Source organism: Apis florea, unplaced genomic scaffold (genome assembly GCF_048593485.1).
Source record: "Apis florea isolate Af1SG1 unplaced genomic scaffold, ASM4859348v1 contig_2293_pilon, whole genome shotgun sequence".
In the NCBI taxonomy this organism is placed as follows: Eukaryota; Metazoa; Arthropoda; class Insecta; order Hymenoptera; family Apidae; genus Apis; species Apis florea.
Genome location: NW_028256554.1, coordinates 6,539,461 through 6,565,905, shown reverse-complemented (window position 1 = coordinate 6,565,905; position 26,445 = coordinate 6,539,461). Strand labels below are relative to the sequence as shown.

At 37.2% G+C, this 26,445-nt stretch overlaps 1 protein-coding gene across 22 annotated transcripts in view; it reads left to right on the top strand.

The window, feature by feature from the left end:
• The window catches only part of LOC100866500 (uncharacterized), a 64,166-nt gene that overhangs the window by 24,386 nt on the left and 13,335 nt on the right, over positions 1-26,445 (top strand). The window contains exons 1-3 of one of the 22 annotated variants that reach the window (XM_086903993.1): positions 18,172-18,835; positions 18,915-20,673; positions 21,730-22,038. The exons of 7 other annotated variants lie outside the window; for them this stretch is intronic. In XM_086903993.1, the coding sequence (XP_086760119.1) occupies positions 18,991-20,673; positions 21,730-21,891 (1,845 nt within the window). In that variant the 5' untranslated portion in view covers positions 18,172-18,835; positions 18,915-18,990 and the 3' untranslated portion in view covers positions 21,892-22,038. Of the gene's footprint in view, positions 1-801; positions 3,181-3,519; positions 6,065-6,302; positions 8,477-9,006; positions 10,647-11,489; positions 14,256-16,982; positions 18,836-18,914; positions 21,353-21,729; positions 23,783-24,794; positions 25,851-26,445 lie in introns of those variants that run through there. 14 more of the 22 variants (XR_015290889.1, XM_086903974.1, XM_086903999.1 and 11 more) reach the window with 14 other exon arrangements.

The following is a 26,445-nucleotide window of genomic DNA, read 5'->3' as shown; positions in this document are numbered from 1 at the left end:
GATATTATTATTTATCGATCTTTATCTAAGAAGAATTCCTTGCTACTTCCTTACGCCTTTGTATCTTAAAAAAAAAAAAAAAAAAAGAAGAAAGAAAAATTGATACAAACGAGAAACAATAATACAATTAGAATTTTATACAAATTATACGCTTATTAACAATTATTATACAGTTTTGTCTGTATAACTCGAAACGTTTATATTTGAATGCATACGTATGCATACGTTATATTTATATTACAAATATAAATATAAATCTGTCAAAATCTGTGAAAACGTATACGCATATCGCAGTGATATAATTAGTTATTCGCTGAATCGTTAAATTTTTTTTTTTTTTTTTTTTAATAAAACATTACCATCGAAAAATGTAATTAAATGGTAATTTCAGTAGCAACGAAAGTGGCGAGAGAGCTACTACAGTAAGTTCCATGTTAGTTACGAATTATTGATACTCGTTATTATACGTTTAATAAAAGAACGATAATCTGGTGGGAAAAGAAAGAAAAAAGAACAAATCCGTGCGTGGCGATTTTTCGCTTCGATCGAACAACTTCTCATGCCTTTTCTCGATTGCTCGTTTCCCGAGCAAATTTCCCCTTCACACACATACACACATATATACATACATATATATATCACACATATATATTGCTCGTTAGGAAAGAGAACGATTATCAAAAAAAAAAAAAAAAACACAATGAGCATTGAACGAAACGTCTGTAGAGATCTGGAAGAAGTTATCGGCGAACGAAATGAAACACGTATAACATGTTTGAAAAGTCACGTTGTTGATTGCAGAGATCTCGGGAACGTAGATTGGGACGTGAAATCCGAAGCCAGCAGTGAGAGGACCATCGAGGTCTTGGAATCAGAACTAGAACCGCTTCCATCCCCACCCGAGCAAGAAGCGTTGTACGAATTGGCCGAGGAGGAGGCCGGTGCTCCTCGAGCCGAGGCCTCCTCCAACTCCTCCTCCTATCGCGCGACATTAAATCACGCAACGAGCGAGAGGCGAGCGACAATAGCGAGAAAAGTAGGGACGAGGTGGCACGGGTTCGAGGACGACGAGGATGAGAAACGTTACACGTGCTCCGTGTGCGAGTTGGAATTCGCCAAGCACAGGGATTACAAGCGTCACATGGTGAAGCACAGCGACGCCCGCCCCTACATATGCGCCACCTGCGGCAAAGCTTTCAAACGTTCCTCGGAGATATGCAATCACAGGCGGATCCATCGCGACATCAAGTACTCGTGCGAGGTGTGCGGCTTCACGACCAACAACAAGATCTCGTTGAGAATGCACCATAGGCGGGTCCACGAGCGGGATTACCGTTACCGTTGCGACCAGTGCGACAAGGGTTTCATGTCCAACTACGATCTGGAGGATCACAAGACGAGCCATCTCGAGACCAAGGCGTTCATATGCGAGTTCTGCGGGAACGGTTACTCGCAGAGGTCCTATCTGGTCTCCCACAAACGGGTGATGCACGGGATCAAGATGAGCACGCCCAAGGCGTTCCAGTGCAACGTGTGCAACAAGAGGAGCTTCGCGACCGAGCAGGAGCTTCGTAGCCACTTGAATCTCCACTCGCAGATGTTCCTGTGCGCGGAATGCGGCCAGAAATTCGCGACCAACTACGCGTTGAAGCTCCACTGCCGGAGGCACACGGGCGAGAAGCCGTATCAGTGCCCGTTTTGCCCGAAAGCTTTCGCCAGGTCGCCCGCGCTCAGGGTCCATAAACTGACCCACACAGGGGAGAGGCCGTACGTGTGCAACATATGCGGGCAGAGTTTCACGCAGAGGAGCAGCCTGATGGTGCACCACAAGAAGCATCCTGGAAATCATCCACCGCCCCCTCCCCTACCGCTCACCAGACTCGCCAAGGACAAGTCATAGCGTTTCTGGAGCATAATAATAATAATAATAATAACTAATAATAATAATAATAATAATAATAAGGGAGGAAAGGGATTTAGGGATTAATTAAACGTAGGATGGAAAAAAAATTTCGATCGATCGGTCTTTTCTCTAGGAGAGGAGATTTGTCGAGGTTTTTTTTTTCCACGTTTTCATCTTCGAAACCCGGTTTCTACGAATGTCTCATACGAATTTTTTTTAACTACGTTACGCTTGATTCCATTTGCGCTTTTCTTTCTTTTTTTTTTTTTTTTTTTTACGTTTCTTTTCCTTTCTTCTCGTTTCCGCTAATTAAGTTAAGTCCAACAACGGAATCACAACGGAATGACTCGAGCGTTTTTTTGTACATGGTCGATAATAATGGGTAATTGTTTATCGTCGTTCTCGCTTGTGGAAGTGAACGAGCAGTGGAGGAATTATTTATAACGATATTTTTATAAGATTCAGAATAAAAAAGCTGCTTAAATCCGTAAATCCGAAGTTTTGCAAAAGGGGGAAATTGTACGCCGTACATTTCATCGATGCAACAGTTCAAACAAACTGTTTTAATCCCTTAGCGTTATCTCTTGTATTCCGTTTAAGTTTCGAATTATTGTGAACTATTGTACAGCATCCTGGGGGAAAGAAAAAAAGAAAAAAAATAAAAAAATAAAAAATCGCGATGAAGCTTCCGTAATAATGATGATTCGAACGACGAAGATTGATTAAGAAAAACTTGCTTCGTTAGTGATATTCAAATGTTCAAGTTGATTATTATCGAGAGAATAAATATGTACATAAAAGTAAATGTACTTAAGCGAAAGTTGGTTGGTGTAAAGTACAGTTAAACGATTGAATTGCACGATTAGGAAGGAGTGAAAATGGCGTTTAATAAAAAGAATAGATCGTTTAAGTATAACGAATTACGAGCCTTACGAATGTCGATCGTCGATAATGAAGAAGAAGAAGAAGAAGAAGAAGAAGAAGAAGAAGAAGAAAAAGAAGAAAAAGAGAGTGAGAGAGTGGGAGAGAAAGTAAGATAGCGTGAGAATGGAAGCGAGTTTCGTGAACTTCGGTTGTTCTAGAAGCTGTGACAATTTTACTAATGTAAGTAGACACTGAACTGTAAATTCACACATTAACCCGGAGATCGAATTGTTTCAGTGCAATGTTCGACGCATTCATTGCTTGTACTGAATTCTTTGTTCCTTTAATTAAATCCTTTTCAGAAATCGTTCGATTGTTCTCACTACATACATGATTATATATATATATACTCACTCTTTGTGTTATTTTACCCGCATCTGATTCCTCGCCTTATTTTTTTTTTCTTTTTTTTTTTTTTTTTTTTTTTTTCACCTGTTCGACACATAATATACAGCGTGCAACATTTATTATTAAAAGCTCGATCATCGACAGGAGTCGCTCTCTGAATAAAAACGAGACGCTCAAAGGAAGCCGATCTATTCGCCGCTATGTCTTCTTGATTTTCTTCCTTTTCTTTCTTCTCTCTCTCTCTCTCTCTCTCTCTCTCTCTCTCTCTCTCTCTCTCTCTCTTTGTTTCGCGTCGTTTCGATCACGTTTCGATTACGTTCTGACTAAACGAATGGATGTTTCAGGAGGTCTGCGATCGCGGAAACGTACTTGATGGACCAGGATAGAAACTATCGAGTAACCGTTGTAGAGGATTCAGTGCCGTTGGAAATCAAGTTGGAGATTGGCGAGTATTCGGATAACTCGAACAGAAACGAAAGCAACGTGACGAACAACTCGTTGGAGGGGATAGAGTTGGACGAGCCGATCGTCGACTCGGTGAAAACTGTTCTGGTGCCCGTCAGGGATCCGGTGACCAAGGAGGTGAGGAATATGTTGGTGCCCGTTGAAGTTAGGGACGAGACTGGATTGAACGTGATCAAAAGCGTGCTTATACCGTTCGAGGGTGACGACGGTTTGGTTTCCTACGAGCTTAAAAAGGTGTTGGTGCCTATCAAGCCGGAATTGAACTTGCCCCCCCAGAATAAACCTAAGGAGAGGCGACTGAATTGCAAGAGGGGGCAGAGGAAACGGAAGAGGGAAGAACGAGACGAGCAAGAAGAGATATTATCGGAAGGAAGGATGGAGGTGATCGACGACAAGCAGACGGAGGAGTCGAAATCGGAAATCGGGGCAGATTTGAAGGAGGAAGTGGACGAGATATTGGACACTTTGAGGAACGTTTGCCCCCTTTGTGAAAAGTGTTTCAAGGACGAGGATCAGATGCATAAGCACGTGGCGAAAACGCACAAGAAGCCGTACAACTGCGACAAGTGTCACAAAGGTTACTTCTCGGACTTGGCCCTCGAGGAGCATCGAAAAACGCACGAGGTGGTCTCCTTTCATCGATGCCCCGTCTGCCAGATGCAGTACAAAACCGTGACAGGGCTTAAGCACCATCGGATCCGCGAGCACACCGACATAGAACCGAAATTCGTCTGCGACTTTTGCGGGAAGAGATTCAAATTGAAATTGGACCTGAGCCTTCACATAGACAGGTCTCACATGAACGCCACCTACGTGTGCAGATTCTGCGGGATGGCTGTGAAGAACATCGCTCACCACGAGGCCAAGCATCAGAAGAACAAAGAGATCGTCTATCCCTATTGCTGCACCATCTGCCCGAGAAAGTTCAAAGGTTGGAACAGCTTGGAGAATCACTTGCTGATGAAGCACAAAGCTTCGAAGGAGGGAGCTTCGGACATGCTGAGAACGCTTTGCGAGAAAAGATTCGAGTCGAGAAGCGATTTCTATCAACACGTGTTGAATCAAACGGAGGTCCAAGTGAAGCGGCACAAGTGTGACGTATGCCAGAAAACCTTCACCTCGCAGTACAATCTTCGCAATCACATGATCCTCCATTCCCAGACTTACGCGTGCACCCAGTGTGACAAGAGTTTCGCCACGAACTACTTGTTGAAACTGCATCTTAGGAAGCACACCGGCGAACGGCCGTATCAGTGCAAAGTATGCTTGAAGACGTTCGCCAGATCTGCTTCCCTTAGATTGCACAAACTGACTCACACTGGCGAGAAACCGTATGCGTGCGATTTGTGCGGTCAATGTTTTACTCAGAGGGGCAGCATGATGTCGCATCGCCGCAAGCATCCGCCTCCTTCCCCTTCTCTGTTGCTCACCAGTCTCGAGAATAACGAGCATTAGAGATTGGCAGAGAGGGGATGAACTTGAGATCTTCTCTATCTATAAATTTGAAACTTTTTTTTTTTTTTCTTTCTTTTTTTAATCTAGTGACCAGTAAAGAAGAAATTTGAATATTTTGATATAGGGAACGATGCAAAAGAGTGGAATTAAAAAATTCGATTATGCAATATTTCCACGTAATGTAATTCATATTTTGTTTCGTTTTTTTTTTTTTTGTTTTTTGTTTATTACATAGAATAAGTATTCATCAAGTTTTGCATATCAAGTTGTCAATTTTCACATTTCTGTTTTCTATATTAATTTTATTTATACATAATGATATTTTTATAATTGAGAAAGAGAGAAAGTTTGCCTTTAATTCGATGGTTTCCGGAAGAAGGTTTCCGTTCTACGTATTTTTTTGTTCAAAGATTTATAAACAGTATTATCGTGCATTCTAATGACTCTCTTTCTTATATGCATATATATATATATATATTCGAACGTTGTAAAGAATAATTTATAAACTATCTTTCTTCTTTTCTTTTCTTTTTTTTTTTTTTTTTAACCATACGAAATTTCATACGTTACCAGCACCAATACTCGAACCATATACAAATCCACGTTTTATATAAGATTAATAATATATGTTAAGATTATATAGTTTATGCGACGAGATAAATATCTAACTTTGAAATATGAGAAATTGTTAAAATTGTTAAATTGATTGACCAATGAGGAAACAATTATTGTAGAATGCAATTGTTACGAAAATACGAAGGGAGCAATGCAAATAGAAAATATGAAATCGTGTTGCCTGTACATTTGAGTGAGTATCGCGTCGATTGTAAGGATGAATATACGATGAAACTCAAATTTTAATAATTTAAATGACTAACTATAAATTTGTTAATTTATATTCGATGCATTTATTAATTGTATAGGATTATTTGTTCCTTCGATTAAATCAATTTTTAACAATTGTTAAAACACGCATTGCACGATTTTTGCATCCATTCGATTATTTTCCTATCTACTTTTTTTTTTTTTGGTTAACTGTAAGCATAAGATTACAGGAAAGTATATGCGTATAAAATAAATAAGATTATTGACTGTTACAGAATTGACTTGGTTTTGCAACCAGATCTACCCAATTTCCAACTATTTTTTCGTTCCATCATATTTTCATTAACTCTTCTACGACTGACTGAACGAATCGATGTTTCAGGAATTCGACGATGATGGAAATGTCCAAGGAACTGGACTCGATACAACGACACGTTACGTTATGTCCCAGATCGAATGTCCCGGATCAGGCAATGATCGATCAACTGCCATTCAAATGTGAAAATGAATTAAAGAATGAGACATCTCTAAGAAAAATCCTAAGAAATTGTAACAAATTGGTTATTAATAAACCAGAGACGGTGAGGAAAAATGAAAACAGTTTAACGAATGATTCGTCATTGAATGGAGTTAACGTTGGTTTCATTTCGAACAGGATTATCAATCATATTTGCTCGAAAGATGTTGACAGTGATTCATTGTCGTTCGTGAAAACGACGAAGCACGATCCAACTGGAAGAACGCAGAACGATTTGTGCATAAATTCAGTGGCACAGGTATTGGTTGCGATCCGAGATCCAGCGACCAACGAGATCAAAAATATACTGATGCCGATTGAAACGAGAGATGCCTCTGGATTGAACGTAATTAAAAGCGTCCTTGTACCGATTCGTGACTCGAACGGTGTTACATCGTACGATATTAAAAAAGTAGTGGTGCCTATCAGACAGACGGAGTTAAATTTGTGCCAGCCGCCGAAACTCGAAAACAAGATATTGATGGTCGATACAAGTACAGGTAAACCTGTGAAAAACGAGGGAAAAGAAGACGAACGAATAATATCAAACGAGAATGAAACGAGAAGAATAAATGAGCAAATAACGTTAGACGCTCGACTTCATCCTTCATCGGAAGAAGCAAGGAAAAATTTAACGAAAGATGAGAAAAAGGAGGGTCAGACAGAATCGAGAAAAATAGTATGTATCCGAGAAAGCCAGAAAGAAGAAACGGATCAGATATTAGAAACTCTGAAGAACGTTTGCCCTGTATGTCAAAAAGTGTTCAAGAGCGAGGACATGATGCAAAGGCACTTGCGCAAGTTTCACGAGAAGACGTATCCTTGCGACAAGTGTAGCAAGTGTTATCCATCAAAATTATCTCTGGAGGAGCACAAGAAGTCGCACGAGGATGACTCTTACTTGCAGTGCTCCATGTGTCACTTAAAGTACAAACGTAAGATAGGGCTGAAGTATCACGAGATCCGCGTGCACAGCGACGTGGATCCAAAATTCATGTGCGATTATTGCGGGAAACGGTTCAAATTGAAACTGGACCTGGGCGTCCATATCGAGAAGATACACATGGGGATCGCCCATATCTGTAAAATATGCGGCAAGGTGGTGAAGAATATCACGCATCACGAGTGGCAGCACGACAGGGTGGCCAAGAAAGTCGTTTACAAATACAGTTGCGATCTTTGTCCAAAGAAATTCACGACTCGCAACAATTTGGACAACCATTTGCTCATGCACAAAGACGGGTTCAAGTGTACCCTTTGCGACGAAGTTTTCTCCTCGCCATTCGCGCTTGGCAGCCACAAGAGCACGAGGCACAGGCCTGGCGCCACGTGCCCCATTTGCGAGAAAGCTTTCAACAGCACGAGCAATTTTTATCAACACGTGCTCACCCACGCTGGGGTCAGACCGTATAAATGCGACATCTGCGGCGAAGATTTCACGCAAAGATCCAGTGTTCTGAGACACCGAAAGACTCATCCTGGACCTCTTCCTCCTTTGACGGATCCAACTCCTATTGCGGATACCGCTAGGAAGATATTGGAACAACTTTCGAGTGCTTGAACGTATTTATGTAACTATGCTGTATGAAGATACGAAGAGAAATGGATGCATTTTGAAAATACACGGTGATTGATATTGTGGCACAAAGTTTGGAAGAAGATGTATGATCTTTGTTGCATATGGTAATTGAACACCAACCAACGTATGCGTCGTCGTTACGTTAGTAGTAGATTGATTTATCGTTTCATTCGTTAATGAAATTCAACATTTGTGAAATATTCTATTCTTGAGACTGATTTTGATTTCTTTTTTTTTATATACAGAGAATTTTATTTTAAATTTGATAAAGAATAGATATTTGAAGATATAACTTATATATAAAAGTTATAAGTTATGTATATTATATCGTTTACATATTGAAGAAACGTATTAACGTTCCTTTGTTAATCTAATACTTTATTAAATATTAACATTTTATTTAGTAGTATTTTAATTGAATACTTATTTTGTAATAAATGTATATAGAAAATTATAAAAATATCCGTTTTATTTTAAATTATTTTGGTTAAATTACGATTTGAGATGTGATATTTAAGTTAAGTTATTGATTTGATTTTCTGAGTTTAATATATTTTTAATGAAATTAATTTATCATGTGTCGAAATACGAAAGTGATCATCCAATGATTTCACACAAATGACGTGAAAATATTGGCATTTAAATATCTCAGTTGTTTTAATATAGTGTATATTAAATGACGCAAAAGTAAGTTACATTTTTCATATATTCAAATGTTATGTAAATCATGTTTTCACATATTTTTTTATCAATACATACTTGATAATTTCTATTTTAAGAAAAGATATTGTTCAACTATATGTATTCAATATGTAAAATAATTTTTTTTTTTTTTTTTTTACGAATATTCAAAGTTTTGTTCTTTTAGACTAAACAAATTTTAAAAGTTTATTAAGAACAATTATAATTACTTTATATTCCATAAATAATAATAATAATAATAAATCATATATTCTTCTCACATACTGACACACAATATCCTTGTTTCAGAGGAGAAGCCGACTCAGAAATTCAGCAAAGAAATCCAGAAAGAAATTCGTCTTGTTGTTTAACTGAAGAAGTGGATTTACAAAATCAGGAGAAGGACAAAGCATCAAAAATATCGAATCGAATTCCATGGACGAATTGCACAAAATCAGAAATTCATCCGGAAGAATCACAAAAACAAACTGAACTCTCCATTCGCGTGAACTCTAAAAGTTTACAAGATTCTACGAGAAATTTAAAAGTTTCAAAAATAAATTCTCGAAATTCAGCCTCGTTGAAAAGAGCAGAAATCGAATCGATTATCCCAAAGAAGGAGGAAGTCGAGGTAGATCAAGTATTGGATAAGATCAAAAACACTTGTCCGTTTTGCGAAAAGCACTTCGATAACGCGAAGAAGGTTGAGAATCATGTAATTTATGTGCACAGAAAACCGTATAAATGCGACATGTGTAAGAGAACGTGTCACACAGCTCGAGCATTGGAGGAGCACAAGATGATCCATCGATCGGATTATTTCTTCGAGTGCAACATCTGTCGCGTGAAATACAAGAGCGAAGACAGCTTGAAGAGGCACAATATGCGAACCCATAGCGATTACGAGTCGAAATACATATGCGAGCATTGTGGCCGTAGCTACAAATTGAAGACAGACTTGACCCATCACGTGAAGAGGTCGCACGCCTCAGAGCTACAGATTTGTCGATTCTGCGGGAAGGAAGTGAAGAACGTGAAGGCACACGAGTGGAGGCATCAGAAACGTGACAAAGAAACGACATACGTGCACACTTGCCACTTGTGTCGCAAGAAGTTCCTTCACAGAAGCAGATTGGACAATCATTTGAGACTCCACGAGAAAGGCTTTAAATGCGAACAGTGTGGCAAAGAGTATGATGGAACACGTGAGTTAATGAATCACAAAAGGTTCAAGCATGGCCGAGTGAAGATTTTCACCTGCGTCTTGTGCCAAAAGGCGTTCCCTTCCAGCAGTAATTTTTATCAGCACGTGTTGACCCACGCTGGCATCAGGCCCTACAAATGCGATGTTTGCGAGGAAGATTTTACTCAGCGTTCTAGCCTTTTGAGACACAGAAGACATCATCCTGGACCACTTCCCCCGTTGCACTCGACTCATCCGCAGATCGCTGAATTGGCCAGGAATTATTTGCAGAAACTACAGATCGACAAAAGCTTGGACGCGAGATTATGATCGTTTTTGAAATCACGTTCTTCGCGAATTGAGACTTGGAATGGTGGTTTCAAATAATTGAGACGCTGCTTTTTTGGCGACAGTTTAAAGAATTTTAGAGGACAATTTGAGATTATTAATGTAAGTGATTTATACTCGAGATACGTTTATTTTTCATTAAAAAAACCATGTTTTGATTGTAATGACGAAGATTAAAGTTGCGAAAATTTGATAATGTTAATGAGCAATTTCCGATTTAAGAAATTTAAGAAATTATTTGATGATACTTTTTAAACTTCTTATTTTACAATATACATTCTTTACATTCTAATTGAACGATACAAAAGGATATTATAAATAAATAAAAATAATAAACAATTCAAACGATAAATGAAATAGAATTGAAATTGTTGCATATTAATGTATAATGTAAGATTATAAATAAGGTGGAAAGATATAAGACTGAAAAATTATTTATAATAAGTTGAAATATCAAATTCTAATATTATCATATACATATATATTTTTGTAATAATAATGAAAAATATTTTTGTACATTTGTATTTAATATTCAAATCATTATCTTTAGAAATAAAGATGAGAATTATTAATTTCAACATATACAAAAAACAAGTTAACATTCCTTATTTCAAATTATTCTAATTTATGTATTACCGAATAAATAATAGAACTTTAAATTAATAGTTAAAAAAAATTCAAAATTTGTAGTTTGACCTATTAAAAAATATTTATCCTAACAGAAGAAATTTAAGATTTCGATAATTCAAAATTATTCTTCAATATATAACAGGAAGAAGAAGAAGAAGAAGAAGAAGACACGTTGAGTTTATTAAAATCAAATTTTATTGTTATATTAATAAATACTCCCATAAAAATACTCCTAATTTTATACTATAAATATACATGACTATTATCTTGACTTTCATCTTTCATTATTATCATCATACTATAGTAAAAATAATTCTTAATATTCTTTTTTTCTACAGTGTAATTAATACATGTGTCTTTGAAACACACACCGAGAAATCTTATCGCACATCCAGGGTTCTAAAGGAAGAGCGAAATCAATTTTTAAGAAATAATTTTAAACATATTCCAGCTGCATGCTCTCTCATGTTTAGCAAAGTCAAAAAAATAAAAAAAAAAAAAAAAAGAAAGAAAGAAAGAAAGAAAGAAAAATAAAAAAAATAAAAAAAAAAGAAAAGACAAATCACCTTATCCTCTCACACACCTGATCCCAAAAAATCGTAATCGACTGACTAGCTTTGTGGTTTTTTAGGTACAATGCGCTAGACCCACTCGCTCCAACTTTTCTGATAGTAAAGCTAGAAGATAATTACTTTCGGATACCAACGTCGCTGAGCGTGTTCATGATGAAGGAACCGAATCCCAACGGAGAGACGAACGCCCAATCGTCGAAAGACGACGCCGAGTCGGCGAAAACGAACAACAACGAATTGGAAGAGAAAACGAAGGATAGCGCGAGCACCGACGATCCATTCGACGAGCTCGACGACGCACCCTTGGACTTCCGGAAACAGAGGCAAGAGCAGGAGAGGAGCAAATCGAGCAAACAAGTTGCAACAAAGAAGAAGGTGCACACCTGCGAGATCTGTTACGCCACGTTCGACCGTAAGAGCAAGCACACCAGGCACATGTTCAAGCACAGCAACTCGAGGCCCCACAAATGCGCGATTTGCTCGAAAGGGTTCAAAACGACGGCCCACCTGTCCAGGCACATGGAGGTTCACGACGAACCTGTCAATTTGCACGCGTGCAGTCTGTGCGACTTCAAAGCGCGCACCAAACCCTACCTCAAGATCCATTACATCAGAAAACACACGGAGGATTACAATTACAAGTGCGAGCAATGCGGGAAGATGTTCAAGGTGCAGTCGGATTACACGACTCACGTGAAGGATCACGACACGGAGTCTTGCGTCTGCGACATATGTGGCTCCTCTTACCCGAGCAAGAGCTCCCTCTACTTCCACAAACATTACAAGCACAAGACGAAGGTGAAGAAGTTTCAGTGTCAGACGTGCAAGAAGAAGTTCAAGACGCAGAAGAATCTGGACAGTCACATGGAACTGCACAAGATCAAATACGTTTGCGAGCAATGCGGTATGGAGTTCAAGAGCAAATACGGCCTCACCAAGCATCTGAGGACTCACTCCGGGGAGAAATCTTACTTGTGCGCGATTTGCGGGAAGACGTTCGGGTGTCTGAGCTCGCAGAAGATCCATCTGTTGACGCACGTCGGTGAACGGCCTTACGTTTGCGACATCTGTGGGCAGAGCTTCACGCAGAGGTCGCCCATGATGCTGCATCGCAGGAAGCATCCCGGGGTGCATCCGCCGCCCCCGCCGATTAAAATAACGAACCTGCTTCACGGTGTACAGGACAAAATAATCGTGAACAAGAGCAGCAAGTAAATGCACAAAATCAGGTGGACAATGTACATTCTCTTTTCTTTTTTCTTTTTTTTTTTTTCTTTCATTTTCTCTTTTTTTCTTTTTCTCCTCTCTGTTCAATGTAAAGTTAGAATGTGAAAAGTATGGTGAGCGGGAGCATCGATTTTTCGAACGGTTGTTAACAATTTGTTCGAGTGAAATCTCTTTCTAGTTTGAACCGCTTTTCCTGTGAAATTAATTATGTTCCATTAGGTCGTTCAATTTTGAGGAAGGTTAAGATAAGAAGTTTTTTTGTGGGATCGGTGTACAAGTATTAGATCGACAGACTGCGTCGTGTTCCATCAGTCTACGTGATACGTAAGTTCTCCTTTTTTTTTTTAATCCTAAGAGAAAAAAATAAATTTGACTGGATGTGGTGAACATTTGGAGTAACGTTTGAACAACGTTTGTGGATACGTTGCAAGATAATCTTGGATTTTTTTTTTTTTAGATACACAACGAATTTACTATTGTTATTATTATCGATTAAATTGTAACGAGTTGTATAATAGAATGTTTTTCTAGGAATTTCGGATCATTTTATACAAGATATTTAAATTATTCTTTTTCTATTGATCGAAGAAATCATTGATCCGTAATTACGATGAATTGTACATATTGTGTTCATATATTTTTCCCTGTTTTTCTGTTTTTCACTTATGAAGTGTCATATTGTTTGCTTCTAACATTAACATCTCAGTTGGAAGAAATTGTAAGCGTAATTTTTCAATTTAAACAGCTTGTTTTAATCCAACGTTGTGCGCGTCGATTCAAGCGAAATAAACGTGATATTTTTGTACAGTCTTGAAATATTGTTTCCTTAAAAAAAAAATTAATCATTTCGCTTGGAAAATTTTTAAAATCATTTACCCATACGCTTTGTGACGGTAGAAATGTTAATATTTTAATTAATTGTTAATTTTTTTTAAATGAATTTGTTTAAAAATTCGATATTTAAATTATTGATATTCACGTTTGATATTCTTTGTTTTTCGATTCGTTTAACGAACTAATATATTGTATTATATAGAATAGAACGATTGTAATATATGAAATGATGTAAATGACGAAATCTTTTTGAAAACTTGATATAAAGTTTCAATCAAATAAAAATTAACGAGCATGTAAAAATCATAGCTAATATATCATAGCTACTAATATATCATATTGAAACTTTAAAAAAGAGAGAGAGAGAAAAAAGTCAAATTTTGTATCGACAAAATGCACGTAAAAATAACTTTTATATGAGCATAAATGTAACGTGAAAATATGTAATATACATATTGATTTATTCTTACGAAAAAAAATTTATATTACTTGTAAATTTGAAAAAAAAGAATATTATGTAAAATAATTTTTACGAATTGTATTATTAAGAAATAATGCATAGAAAAATAATTTTTTTAAATTAATTCTTCTTATTATTATTAGCTTGTTTTGTTACTAATTCGTTATTTTTCTTTCTAGTGGAGAAAGAAAAAAAAAAATTAATCGCCAATACATATCAAAACTTTCAACTTCATTTCTTTCATATTTATAATTTTAATTTTACATTTCATGTCTGTCGTATGTAATAAAGACTAAACCAATAATTGTAATTACTTACAACAGGTATCTTTAATATATAATTATAGATCTAATTGTTTTAATCGTTTTCTTAATTTCTTTTCAGTAAAAAAAAACAAAAACTCTAACAATTTTCAGCGGCTAAGACAAGACTCTCCATAAGAAGAAAAGACGTTCGTTAATTTCTCTCCTAGCTGATATCGATACTCCGTACGTTCTCCACGAAATAATTAAATTACCGCGATATTTTTCCTCCGATTAACATAGTTCTTTTCTATTTTTAGGCCGTTACCACGCGATCCTCTTGTACAAACTTGCCTAGTGGTAGCCAAAAGGTCGATAAATACTTTCTCCTGCCTGTCGAGGAATCAGTGTAAAAGCAACCGGAAGAGGATTCTATCGCGACAAACATTTGCATCAAGACTGAAGTAGAAGAAGAAACATCTGAACAACAATTTATCGAATCTCAATCACAAGAATAACACAGATAAACGAGAAGCCTTCGATATCGAAGCCTCCATGTCTTTCTGTTCAAATATCTTTAAACTTGACATAGCGATTGGAACAACAATATTGCAACAATGAATCTCAAAAGAGGTTCTCATTCTCGAGGAGCCTTAAAAAATTATTCTCAACAAAGCTCAACGAGTTATTCTCAACGAACAGAGTTTTTTAGGTGCAATTACTGTTTCAAGATATTCAGAAGAAAGGATTCGTTGACATGACGACAACAGTGGAAAGATGGATCGTGAATTCATGTCGAAGAGGAGCAACAGTCTGAAACGTCAGGATGCACAGCAAGTGTTACAAATGTTATAAATGTTCCAAGATGTCCTAAGATGTTCAAATTGAACACTGATTTGACCAAGCATCAAATGAAACACGTGATAATACCATGCCCTTATGAATGTGAGAAGACGTATCAGAACGAGTATTTTCTTTATATATATCAGACCAAGAATCGCAGAAGCGCTTGCTGTATACATTGCGAACGGATTAAAAGTAAATCACGACGCGATCGCATCAAATAGGAAGATATTAATCAAAGCACCATCTTCGAGGAAATCGAAGATTGAGGTGAAAGCGGTGTTCAAGTGCATCCAGTGCAAATGGCGGTTGAGATCTTGGAAATTGCTTCGTAAACATATGCAGCGATATTTGCTGAGTTATATTAATTATATTATATTAATTTAAGAGGCCTTTAACATTGTATATAAATAGATCATTATATAAGTTGGATTCATAAAAATAAGAATATCAGAGGATTTTATTTTCTTCTGTTGAAAATATTGAATATTATTGATGTAATAATGAAAGTTTGATTAATACTCGTTGTAGATTAAGCGAAAGAAGAAATATTTGTAATAGTTGTAGGTATACGCGATCAGGGATTTATTGTAAGTACAAAATAAACGATAGTAAGTATTTATCGTTTTTATTAAAGTAATATATATAATATATTATTATTATATCTTATAAATTTTTTTGTATTATTAACATAAGAATTACAATGTTATGGTAATTTGAAAATGATATGCAGTGTCCTATGTAAGTATTGTAATTGCATACATATACATATTGCATAATTTTTGCATCAATGTTTTTAAAAATATTAATCTTTGACAAATATTTAGAACTGAACAACATTTGGATGAAAATTAAAAGTTAAAAAAATAACAGTGATAATGGTGATAAATATTCTGAAGAATAGAATTCTAATATATTCAAATATAAAATTTAAAAGTTTACTTCTTACTTCTTTCAGGTGAGTTTTTCTTTTATGAGTCTTTCTAATTGTTTTTCTTCTTCGTTTTATTCTAATATTTCTAATGTGAAAATATTATTTTGTGTAATAACAATAAATGGATTAAGCATGTAGTTATTTGAAAATTTTCTAATTAATTAACATTTAACGTTAAAAAGAAATTATTATGAATTTTCAAAGAAAGATTTCATCAAGAATCACCTGCGTTCTATATATTCACGAAAAAAAAAACATTTGATTATTATAAATCCTTTACTATATCTATATCAGTAATGAATAATGATAAAAAAAATATTGCTACATAGTACATAGATTATTTTAATCAATAAAAATTATTTTTTATTTTCAACGTAAAGTGAATAAACATGGCGATTACAAAAACAGAATGTATGTGATAATACGATAAAAATTGGATTTTTTTTTTAATAAAATATGATAATATTTAATAATAAATAATTATATTTACTAGGCACTAAATTTTTTTATCTATGATATCAATATTACTATATATATCGATATAAGATGATAAAAATGTTGATGATATTTCTGTTTGTTAGTCATTCAAGTTTTATTGTGTTTCATCATCAATTAATAAAAGTTTTTCGAAGATTTTATTTAAAATCTACAATAAAATTTAAATTTTCTAATCAAGCTTTTGTAAATAACAAATACGATTAAGTTATATATATATGAATATACGACCATCTTTAAATATTTATTCTAATCATTTTTGTAATATTTATAATTTGTTATGTTAAATTTTTTATATTAGGTAAGGAAATTAATAACTTATTTCTTAATGAGATACTAACATGAAATGTTTTACCAATTGTAAATGGAATACAAATTCAATAACTTGTACATAATCCTACAATCATTTAACTTCCATTAGAATACAAGAGAAGAAAATAAATGCTCTATATCGTCTTTTTATCCAGACTTTCGTAGATGTCTTAAATCTTACTGACTAATTTCATTCATGTTTTAGGAAATCAACGCAGCGTTTAACATCGAAGAGCAAAGCCATCGCTGGTAATCAAACGAGAAACCAATTAAAATCCTCGTACAAATCGTCAAGCATCCTACAAAGAAGAATCCTGTTCCGAGCATCGAAAAATCGAAAACGCAGAAGCAACAGGCGTTTGAACAACTCTTCTAGTCGCATTGAAACGAAAAATATTCCCGCCAATTGTACAAATTTCAAACAAGGGAAAATAAAGGAGGAGAAAAGAGCAAACAATTGTTCGGAAAAATTGAAAAATAACGAGAATTGTTCGCAGCAGGATCATTTGTACAAAAAACTCCACGATGGCACGTATACCTGCGACATTTGCCAAACCACTTTCGAACAGAAGAGCAAGATCCTCCGCCATATTACCAGCAAACACAGCTTCCATCGACCGTTCAAGTGTTCAACTTGCGACAAAACGTTCAAGTATAATTGCGACTTGAAGGCCCATCGGTTGGTCCATCAAGATATCGATTCCAGTTTGTTGCATTGCTGCGACAAGTGCGATTACCGCACGAAAACAAAGAACAATCTCAAGTCTCACTACATCAGAAGGCATACCGATGATTACAAATTCGCCTGTGAACATTGTGGAAAACGTTTCAAGATGGAGTGGGATTTGAAGTTTCATATCGGGACGCACAGCAATTCTCAGCACATGTGCGACATCTGTGGAAAATTTTACACGAGCAATTATTCGTTGTACAAGCACAGAAAGGTGGCGCATCTGAACGAGTACAAGTTCCAATGTAACGTTTGCAACAAGAGGCTGTTGACGCAAGAGAATTTGGACAATCACATGCAACAACACAGTAGAACGTACGAATGCAAAGAGTGTGGAAAGGTGTTCGCCTCGAAGAGGTATCTGGCGACGCACACGACTACTCACACAGGTGTGAAACCGTACACGTGTAACATCTGCAAGAAGAACTTCAGAACGTCTCATATGAGGAATACTCATCTATTGACCCATTCTGCGGAAAGGCCGCATATTTGTGATCTCTGTGGACAATCTTTTAAGAGGAGATATTACATGATAGAGCATCGAAGAAAGCATCCTGATGCTCATCTGTCCTCGCCTCCTGTGCCTCTTGGGAAGAGAAAAAGTGTCGTCGAATTGGGAGCTAATACCGTTGCTGACTTCCAATCAGAGATTTCTTTGTAACATAATAATATATTTTATTAGATTTCGCAATAAGTTTATCTCTAATAAGCTTTTGTACTTGTATCTGTCTATGTTTTAAATATCTTGTACCATTTTAATCTATGTTTTGAAGGAACTTATGCTATATATATATATATAAATCGATCTAAGATCTGAGAAACGTAAAGTGCGTGATAAATTATAATAACAGAACAATGTAATATTTTTAAATCTTAAAAAAATGTAAAAGAATAATTAATATTAACTATATAGAAGACTGTAAAACAGTCTTGTATGTATAGATTAAAGTTCATAAAACATGAGGAATATTTTCAAAATAATCTGTATATAAGCTTCATTCTGTAAATGCGACTATGTAACTATTTTTATATTTATTTATCTCGCCCGATCATTTTTTCGCATATTTCTGCAAATTTTTTCTTTTTTTTTTTAATTTTATTAATCCTTATACAAATTCTATTTTAAACATTCTAATAACAACTTACAAACACGAAGGTAGCAATAAATAAAGCAGCAATGTAATTCCAAACAAGACTAATAGTGCAGAATAAAAAAAAAAAGAAAGAAAGAAAACTCATTCCAAATCACCCACACTTCGCGTATCTCACAAACATCACAAACTTCTATTTAGACACAAACGCATAGAAAGACGACTTAGATCGCAGCAGTAAGTAACGCTTGTGTAACAAATACGGGAAGGAAAGCCGTATTTCGAAAGTAATCATTCCCTTTCGATCGTGTTTTAGGGGAGGTGTCTGCGGCAAGAGGATCCTCACCACGGATTCCTCCGGTCGATTCATCGTTGGCAAGGACTCGACGCCCATGCAGCTTTGGCAGCACGTCGATTCCAATGGTAAATTGCACTATTCGTTGATGCCTGCGTTGAACGACGCCAAGAGACCCGAGGAAGACTCGCACGTTTCTTCCACGCTCGTCAAAACGGAGGACGAGGAGAACAAGGACACGAATCGACGTTACGTAGATGGTTGCGTCCACTTGTGCGAGGTAGCCATCGACTTTTACACCTGCGACAAGTGCGGTATGAAGTTTCCCGTGGAGAGCATGTTGAACAGACACAAGATCTCTCACAACTCGAGCCTCTCCCGGCTTCGTGGAAAGCGACGTTCGAGCAACGGTCATCGGTTGAAGACGACAAGTTCGGGTAAGAGATCGTCGAGGAAACGAAGATACGATTGTACGTCTTGCGACTTCAGTTGTGGCGAGAGGTGTTCGCTGGCTGTTCACGTGAGAAAGAAGCACGGGAGGCTGGAAGGTTCGGTGAAGGAAGATTCGAGCAAAGTCTTGTGCGTTATTTGTAATAGGAAATGCGACAGTCGATCTATCCTGAATAAACACATGGAGGGGCATAGAGACAGGAAGACGAGTTACTTCACGTGCAACAGTTGCAGTTTCTCGTGCAAAAGGAGCAGCACCATGGTATCTCACGTAGCGCAGAATCATCAGAAGTTGAATACCGAAGAAAGCAGCTCGAGGAAGAGGTGCAAGGTCAAGTGCAACGATGAACAAACTTCGATTAAGGAGGAATCGAGGGAGACCTGTCCGGAGGATAAAGATGGTTCGAGCACACCGTCCGAGCTCGAATGTAAAAGCGAACCTTCAATCGGCACTCGAACGGCAAAGAAACAGGCTAAGAAGGCTGTCGAGGAACAGTGCAATCTCTGCGACTTCAAGTGTTCGAAGAAGAGCACGTTGTACTCGCACAAACGGCAACATAAAATCATGGAGATAAGCGACGTGTACTCTTGCAACGAATGCATATTCAAGACCAACAAAAAGTCGTCTTTGTACTCGCACATAAAAAGGAAGCACAAAGTGCCGAAATCGTGCTCGTCCGACGGTCAGCCGCAGTTATTCTACTGCAACCAGTGCGACTACAAGAACAAGAACAAATATGAGTTGAAAGTGCACGTGGCCAGAAAGCATACGGATGATTTCAAGTTCTCGTGCGAGACTTGTGGCAAGAAGTTCAAGGTGAAAGGCGACCTGACCAACCACATACGTTTCAGCCATAAGGAACAACCGGTTATCTGCGACGTTTGCGGGAAAACGTGTCTGAACAGCAACTCGTTGTACGTGCACCAGAAATTCGCCCATTACAAGGCTAAATACGAGTGCCAGGTGTGCAAGAGGAGGATGGTCACTCAGGAAAATTTGAACGAGCACATGATCAGGCAGCACGAGAAGAGGGAGAACGTGGTTTGCGAGGAGTGCGGGAAAACGTTCTCCAGGAACAGTAGGCTGAAAGTCCACATGAGGATCCACACTGGCGACAAACCGTACACCTGCACTATATGCAACAAATCGTTCGCGCGTAGAACAGCGTTGAAACAACACTTGTTAATTCATACTGGGATCAGGCCTTACGTGTGCGACATTTGCGGCAAGGCGTTCACGCAGAAGCCTGGATTGATCAGTCACAGGAAGTCGCATCCTGGCTCGCATCCTCCGCTTCCTAGAGTGTTGATCGATCACATACTGAACGAAGTAATGAATAACTGAGATTGTTACAAATATAATTAATGGACGTGGACGATCGTTTATTACCGTGAAAATGTGATTTGAACGGTCTTGTGCAATCAGTGCTTTTTTTTTTTTTTTTTTTTTTTTTTTTGATTTATCTTGATTGTTAGCGGTTTACGGACTATGTAAAGGTTTATCAAGATACTTTTAAGATATTAAAATAGGGGTATACAGATTATCGTCTGTGTTATTTTTATAGTTTATTAGCTTTATTAAAACCTCGCTATGGAGATATACAATTTATGTGTAAAGGGGTACTGTATGTTGCTGAGAATGTAGAAGAGATGAGAAAAGAAATTTTTTTCTTTAATCGTGCTTCAATTCTATCATCTTTGAATTTTTACGCAATTCGTTCCCAATAAACAAAGTATTAAGTATGAACAAGCTGAATTTCATCTCTCGGATTTTGTCAGTGACATAGAGTGGCAAAAGCGTTGAAATAATTGTTTCGAATCTTAAAATTGCATATCTTAAATTATTTATAAAAGTATATGTGATTCTCTTATTTCCATTTCTACGTTAGAATAATAATAATTGTTCTCGAACAATTTCGCTCATTTACAACACTCCAGATGTATATAACTATCTGTAAAACGCATTACAAGATCTTTTTTATGTAATATATCCAACATTGAATTGAAAATTTTGTTTTACGTATAATAGGATTTACGATCTTCTAATCTTCATTATAATTTCATTCACAGCGAAATGTTTCATTGACGATGCAGAAAAAACTCCTATAATTTTGTTTCACTAATAATATCCTGTTATTTACAATTTTACTTACTTACACACAGAAAAATTGGACAATTTGTCTGCAATTGTAAGTCTGATATACTATTATTGTCCTTGATTCATGTGGAAACTTCACCCTAGATTCCTCGCGTGATCCTAGTCAGATTACGAATAGAAAAATTTCGCGATATAGATTTAAAGAAAAAAGTGAAAAGAATGCAGGCGACGCACAGAATAATCGCAACTGTCCTCGAACCGCCTAACTGACCATTCTCTACTTTTCAGGATTCTAAACGGGGATGGACGTTTTATATACGGCAAGGAATCGATTCCAATGCAGCCTTGGCAAATTGTCGACGTAGAAGGTTGCCTCTACTATGCCTTCCTTCCAACGAGTCAAACGCCAAAGCTCGCCGAACGGGAGAGAACGAAGTCGACGGACGATAATAGTCCGAAGAACAGCGAGGGGGAGGAGACATTCGTGATTCCGGCCGAGGAGGAAACGGTCGACAGCGATCTGTGCCCTGTCAAAATAAAGAAGGAGGACATGGACGAGGTTTCGTCGTCGAACGAGGACAATTACGACGACGCGAAAGGATACGCCTGCGAGGAGTGCAACATCTGCTTCCCGGTGATGCAGATGTTGAAACGGCACAGGAACGCGGTCCACGAGCAGGCACAGCGATACAAGTGCAAAGTCTGTTTCAAGATATGCCGTAGCCTGGTCGCGTTCAAGATGCACGTGGCTCTGGAGCACAAGACGGAGGAGGAGGAGGAGGTGAAAGATTCCGAGAGTCTGACCTATGCGTGCAACTACTGCAACTACGAGAGCACCAACAAGTCCACCCTTCATTCCCACATCAGCAGGAAACACTCGACGAAACGTATAGGGAGGAGGAAAAGCAGTTACAGGTACACGAGCGAGCCGGAGGAGTACTCGTGCGACGTGTGCGAGTTCAAGTGTCAGAATCGGCGCAGATTGAAGGAACACTTGGAGCGGAAACACGCGTCGGAGTACAAGTACGACTGCGAGTATTGCGGGAAGAAGTTCAAGGTGAAGGGCGACATGAGGCTTCACGTGCGATTCAAGCACAAGGAGGGCCCGATCGTGTGCGACGTGTGCGGGAAGACGTGCTCGAACAGCAATTCCCTGTACGTGCACCAGAAGTGGGCGCATTTCAAACCAAAGTACGAGTGCGAGATATGCAAGAGGCGAATGGTGACGCAGGAGAACCTCGACCAACATATTTTGTTGCAACACGAGAGACGGGAGAGCTTCGTGTGCGAGGAGTGTGGGAAGTCGTTCACCGAGAATCATCGATTGAAACAGCATATGATGACTCACACCGGGGACAGGCCTTACGATTGCCACATATGCGGCAAAGCTTTCGCGCGTAGAACGGCTTACAGGCAACACTTGCTCATCCACACGGGCAAACGGCCGTATATCTGTGATATCTGCGGTAAGACGTTCACGCAGAAGCCTGGCCTGATTTGCCACCGGAAGTCGCATCCAGGAGTCCATCCTCCCCTGCCTGTCGTGCACATAGAGCATATCCTTAGCGATTTCATGAAGAAAGAATGATGGGCGGCTGAATCGCGTGTGTTCGTCGTGCACGTTGGACGGTCGGTGACGTGACAGGAGAAGATGAGAGGTGTTCTTCCTCCCGTGCGGAGGGGAGAGGGATCCTTTCGTGTTCTTTTCATCGAAGATTTTATAATTAGCTAATTTAATTGAATTTTGAACTTGTTAAATCGATTGTCAAGTTATTATTAATGTAAAGAGGCGGGGATCGGTCTTCCTCGATTAATTGTTAACGCGTTCTTCATCTTGGCTGCGTTAAATTTTCCATCGATGGAAATGGAAAATTGCGAAGAGCGTAAATCATTGTTCGCGCAACGTTACGCCACACAATTTTAAATATTTAACTTTTTAACGGATTCGAACGAAGTTTGAGGTTTTTTTTTTTTTTTTCAAGCAATCAATTTTGCCCACGTTTTCATTCAATCTCGTACGCATATTCGAATATAAGGAATAAAAGTAATTTTGTACGATTCCGTTTGTGTAAGATCCGATGTTCACGTGTTTTTTTTTTTTTTTTTTCTATTTTTTTTTTTTTTTTTTTTTCTCGAATTTTATTCAAGGAACGGAGAACAGCAAGAATTTGAAATCTATCGTGAAATATATTGTACACTCAAGATGAGATTACAAATTTATTTTAGGCGAAATCTCGTGGCAGATATAACATATATTTTTCTTGACTATTGTCCAAAATTCTTACGTATAATTGTCTATGATCATTTGAAATAAAACGACATGATTTTCAATGCGATTGAAGATATATCGTTATTTGTCTAATATAATTAATTAATAGAATAGATATTGTATTATAATATTTCCACTTTATTATATTAATTTAAATTGAGAATAATCTTTATATCTCTATATCTTTTATATCTTTTTCTATATCCCTTCATATCAAATTCTTTATATAGTGAGAAACGGTGTACAGAAACGAATTTAGTGAACGAAGGTTAGTGTTGAAATTGAAAAGTATAAAAAGATGTATACTTTTCTATTATGAAATGAATGTAAAATAATGCAGGTAAGTATCAAGTACAAGTATATGATTTATTTGACGATCAATATCAATATAGACGTTTACAAATATTTGTAGGTAATAAAAAAAATCTTAGAGATATACGTTACTTTGAATAATAATCTAATTTTAAGTTTAATCGTACTTTATGTTTCAGGGAGTTCGGTTCACGATTATTTCGGGATGCGACAAGTTCATCTCTAACGATTAATCAATAATTGTGCATCCTTGAAGTGCCATAAAGAGAAACGATTGCCTTTTATTATGGATTTTTGCCACTTGATTACACCATCGACGATATGGTTAAAAATAAATTGCACATCTTCCGATTATCTCGAACAAGTATTAAAACGATTTTAATTTCTTGAAAATTAATATGATAATACGATATTCCTTTTTTTTTTTTATTTTATTTTATTGATAAAAGAATATGAAATGACGATGATTCGTAAAAATTAAAGAAATATTTTTTAATCGATCGCAAATATTGTCATATCCATAACATACTTGTTGTTTGTATCGTTTTCTATATTTCCATCGAATAAAAACGAATTGAATTTTTCTTCTTCTTTAACACTCTCGAAGAATAAAATTATTAATTACTCAATCTATTGGTAGTAGTAATTTTACTCTTTTCACTCGTCAAACTCGTCATGACTATTACCTTTGGCTGTAAGTAAGATCATGATAAGTAAGTACAAACCCTTTTAGAACCCTTAATAAACTTTAACTTTTATTCTCCTGTTTTAGGAATGGAGAAATCCAGTCACGTTTCAACCACTTCGTCCCAAAATCACCAAGCGTTAAAACCAGCGGCATTGAAGATATCAAAAGAGAAACGAGATCAGCCGAAAAGGGCGAGTGCAAAATTTTACCGACCTGTGACATCTGTCAAAAACAATTTAAGAAGAAATATCTATTAAGAAGACACAAGCTTGCGCATGATGATCAAGATAAGAGAGACGCGTCCTCGAAGGGCAACACCCAACTCGTGGAGCAACTAGCAAACTCTCAGAAACAGGAAGCTTTGTCCTGCACCATTTGTGACTTTCGTTGCAATAAGAGGTCAACAATGATAGCCCATCTGGCTCAAAATCACGAGGGTTCGGGCAAAAGTAAATTCACCGGTAAAAGAAAGTTCACCTGCATCATATGCGGCCTGATCTGTTCCCGAAAGGAGACTCTAAGGTCTCATTTTGTACGGAAGCACACCCAGCATTACGAGTTCTCTTGCGAGCAATGCGGCAAAGAGTTCAAGATCAAGGGTGATCTGACCACCCATATGAGATTGAATCATCGGGAACCACCGGTCATGTGCGACGTTTGTGGCAAAACGTGTCGAAACAGTCACAGTTTGTACACGCATCAGAAGCACGCCCATTACAAAGCGAAATACGAGTGCCCCGTGTGCCACAGAAGATTGGTGACCAAAGAGAACCTCGACCAACACGTGTTGACCCAGCACGAGAAGAAAGAGAAGTCGGTTTGCGAGGAATGTGGGAAAACGTTCTTCGAGAATCACGATTTCAGGAAACACATGAGGATACACACAGGAGACAAACCTTATAGCTGTTCCGTGTGCGCTAGAGCGTTCACCACGCACAGTAGTTTGAGCCAACATTTGTTGCTGCACACCGGGGAAAGGATTTACGTTTGCGATGTGTGTGGCAAGTCGTTCGCCCAGAAGGCTGGCCTCATATGTCACAGAAAGATTCACGGAACGTTGCCACCCCTCCCTGTGATGCATATCGATCATATCTTGAAAGAATTCATGAAGAAATAAACCATTTTACATACACCGCCGCTGTGCGTTAGATTTAAGAAATATCTTATCGTTTCTTTTTTCTTTTCTTCTTCTTCTTTTTCTTCTTCTTCTTCTTCTTCTTTTGTTTTTTCTTTTTTCTTTTTTTTTTTAATATCATTATAAGATTAGTCTTTTCGTATCGCGAGCTATCTATCGATCGATCTTGAAAAATTTCCCGAAGACTGATTCAAAACGACGTTCTTTCGAAACTTATTTAAATGTATGGAATAACTTGTTATTATTATACAAAAAGAGATTTTATCGAAATTTTCTAAAAATTGTTATCAAGATCTTTGAGTATATTAATTGTTCTCTTAGGGAGCAATTCTTAAGAGGAAAAGAATTTAATGTATTAGATTTAAGCGCCATTTTAGATTTAAGACCACCTAATTGTTTCTACGTGAAAATAACCAATGATCTTTTTATCGTAATTTTTTTTTTTTTTTAACATGGACGGACTTTCTGTAAAATTTTCCCCACGTAAAAAAAAAAAAAAAAAAAACAATAAAGTACAATTTTTTCTCACCCACGACACGTTTCGATTTACGACGAACAGATATATATGTATATATATATCTCGATACTTCTGCTTCACCC